Source organism: Naegleria gruberi, assembly GCF_000004985.1.
Source record: "Naegleria gruberi genomic scaffold NAEGRscaffold_606, whole genome shotgun sequence".
NCBI lineage: Eukaryota > Heterolobosea > Eutetramitea > Acrasida > Naegleriidae > Naegleria > Naegleria gruberi.
The window spans coordinates 1-3,307 of record NW_003162943.1 but is presented as its reverse complement, the minus strand read 5'-3'; the positions used below and the strand labels follow the sequence as shown (position 1 = coordinate 3,307).

The following is a 3,307-nucleotide window of genomic DNA, read 5'->3' as shown; positions in this document are numbered from 1 at the left end:
GCTTTCTAGAGTTTTGGCCAGTTTCATCATCATTATTACTACATATAATAGATACAAGTATTATTTGAAATAATTGATGGCTTCATCATCAGTGATTTTAATTTTGAAATATTTTTTATTTGCAAATTTTTAACGGAAAATGAAAGCGCAACAAGCAAGAAAAAACATGTTCGGAAGCCTTCCTTGGATTTTTAAATTCATCATCAAGAATAATATTCAATGGAGATTAATAATAAATATCACCCAATAACAACAAGAATATTCGTGGTGCATACGCAATAGAAATATATAAGCATTCCTTCTCTTGCTTTCCATCATTAATTTTCACGAACAACTCCTTTACTCACTCAAGAACTGAGATGTTGGATTACAATTTACAATATTTGGTCGGAATGGAACATGGTTGATAAATTTATCAGGTGATTTGACATGAAAACTGTAGTGGAAGATTGTAAAGAAATATTATCTGTACTAGAGTACTATTTCTTGCCTTTAGTGCCAGAAAAATATGAAATAAGGTCAACACAGACATGTTTGATTTATTTCTGTTTGGGGATTGGTTGCTCTTTTCCATCAAACAGGGTAGGTTGGTGCAAATTTGCTAAAAAATCAGTTTACAATAATAATTTGAAATTCTTTCATTTGACTTGCTGTCATGGAAAAATAATAATCAAAAAAAATCAACTCCAACATGATACCAACAACAAACAGTGTTAAAAATCTTTCCCAACAATTTGAGAAAAAGCCAAGCAATGAAACTGATCAAAAGTATTTGAGGACTCCAGTCAAGCCATCATTACTTCAAGTTCCTTTGATTGCTTCTACTTCAAGCAGTACAATTACCAAGGAAAGAGAGGAAGTAACTGAATTGTCAAAAAGAAGAGGTAGCATTAAAGCTATGCAGGAAAAGTTTAAAAGTGGAGAGGGTTCTAACAGCTCAAAGATCTCCAACTTGATGATGTCTTTGCAACTGTAGCTGTCAAGAACAACGTAGAAGACATTGACAAGAAGAACAAAGATGCTGAAAAGTAAGTAGTAGGTCCATGTTTCCAAAGGAAAATACCATTTATGTTAATCCATACTCTGAAGATATCAAGTTGGAGGTATTCAAAAACACCACTCATGTCAAAACTTGTACTGCCTTTATTGACACCAAGCAGTTGAATCCTGGTGATTATAGTTGCAAGCCAAGAATTGAAATGGGTGAGGCAAAATTAAGTATTCCTCTAACAGAGTTCAAGTTCAAGGTGGAACGTAATGGAAGTGTTGCCCCTGATTTCTATGATCTTAAAGTGGTAGATATTAGTTTTGAATTTAAAAACCATGATGAAGCTGTTAGCAATGAACAAGCTATTTGCAAATTAAGAAAAAACGAAAGAGACACTCACTTTACTCACTTTGAGTGCAAGACAGATATGAATGGAAGATTCAAGCAAGTTCTTCCTCCTGGTTTTGTGGATATCAACATACCTTCTTTTGGTATCGAGGTGAATTCAAAGATTATTGAACCAGCTCAAGTGACCACTAGAGCAGATGCTTTGAAAATCAATACCTCTCTCAAGACAACCAGTAAGAATTCAAAACTTGCTGGATCATCTATCATTGAAGAGGGCCAGATTGTTATTCTGGGTGATGCTTCCGGATCAATGAAAGGATCTCCTTTCAAAACTTTAATTGATTGTTTTAATAATTTTGTTCAATCCAAGGCGTTTATTACTGGAGATCTAAAAATTTCCATTGCCTTATGGGGATCTACAACTGAGTGGTTTAAACACAGAGACACAATTGAACCTACTGATTTGGATGCTCTAAACCAATTTCTTAATGTGTGGTCAGTTCCATTATTGGGTAATACTTTGCTTTGATTCTATCTGCCTCTCTTTCAATAATTGGTAAAATCCAATCATGTGATCGACACATTTCCACAATAGCCATTCCAATAGCAGGCATTATCGAAGCTTGATCAAAATCTAGGCAATCAGGTTTTCTAACCAATTCCTTCTCCTTAAAAACTGCAAACTCTGCAAATGTTCCATTCTTGGTGACCTCACCAAACCCTAAACCAAACTTTTAGAAAATTTCCAAAGATTGAAAATATTTTGATTATGTGTGATGGTCATATTCAGGATATCAGCTCTGTTGATGCCTTTAAATCTATTAGAGATGCACATCCAGACACCAACTTCCATTTTACTGGAATTGGGTCAGGTTCTGCACCTAACATGCAAGAAATGGCACAATATGGAAATGGAATCTATGAATTTAGTGACATCAACAAGAAATAATAAACCTTTGAAAGAAATAAAAACTTGGAAAACATTCCAGAAAGTTAGTAATTCCTAAAAAAGATTGGATAAAGGAAATTAAGCAAAGTTCGATTGCAAGGTTTCTAATTGATCTGTAATTTCAATAAATTCAGGTCTTTTAGATGCGTCATGATTCCAACACTGTTCCATAATTTCTATATACGATTCATATAATTTAGAAATATTTTCCTTTCCAATAGTTTCGATTTGTTTCTTTGTGAAGTTATGATCAATCCATTCATCAACTTTCTGGTTTTTATCTCCCTCCAATAAAGCACTAGTTTCGAATAGTAAGGGTGGTCGATGACCTTTTGTAACTTTCTTCAATATTTGGAAAACATTAGTGAAACCATCAATTTCATTTGAAAATGGTGATTCTTCGAATAAAATTTCCCACATAATAATTCCAAATGAATAAATATCCACTTTTGTACTTTGACCTTTGTGATCATTCGAAAGTAATTCCTATTGTAAAATATTCGAAATTTTAATGAATTGAATTTCGAAATTACTTACTGGCGCCTAAATTGATAACACTTTAATTCAATTTGTGAAATTATCGACTTACCATGTAAAGTAAAGTTCCTACATTTGCTGTCATTGTTGCAGAATTATTCGAAACAATTTTGCTCAATCCAAAATCCCCAACTTTTGCATTCATATTCTTATCGAGTAATAAATTTCCTGGTTTCAAATCTCTATTCCATAATTAATATCTATTCCAATAAAACTAGTAAACATACCTATGAATAATTCTATGAGGTTTGATTGAATGTAAATAAACTAATCCTTTGGCAACATCAGTTAATATTTTCAACTTGGTTTCAAATCTCAAAATTGTTCTTCCCATCTTTGAATTATAAATTGCCTTTTCTAGACTTCCATTTTCCAAATATTCTACAATCATATATTTTCCATTGGTTGTCAGAGAAACTCCAAAACAGCTCACAATACATGGATGTCGAAGTGAGCTCATTAAATTGCTTCATTTTCGAATTCTT

The 3,307-nt window shown here is 32.7% G+C and overlaps 2 protein-coding genes across 2 annotated transcripts; one reads left to right on the top strand and one right to left on the bottom strand.

The window, feature by feature from the left end:
• Positions 1–691: 691 nt before the first annotated feature.
• NAEGRDRAFT_54905 (uncharacterized protein) lies at positions 692–1,865 on the top strand (the record flags this gene model as incomplete). The annotated part of the gene is made up of 3 exons (XM_002668151.1): positions 692–884; positions 977–1,028; positions 1,181–1,865. 3 exons carry the CDS (start codon positions 692–694, stop codon positions 1,863–1,865), a joined length of 930 nt encoding a protein of 309 aa, XP_002668197.1.
• A 498-nt stretch (positions 1,866–2,363) lies between these two features.
• Positions 2,364–3,282, bottom strand: NAEGRDRAFT_76893 (uncharacterized protein; the record flags this gene model as incomplete). Its single annotated transcript, XM_002668150.1, has 4 exons — positions 2,364–2,771; positions 2,823–2,828; positions 2,875–3,004; positions 3,050–3,282. The coding sequence occupies 4 exons, from the start codon at positions 3,280–3,282 to the stop codon at positions 2,364–2,366; spliced, it is 777 nt and encodes a 258-aa protein (XP_002668196.1).
• Between the last annotated feature and the right edge of the window lie 25 nt (positions 3,283–3,307).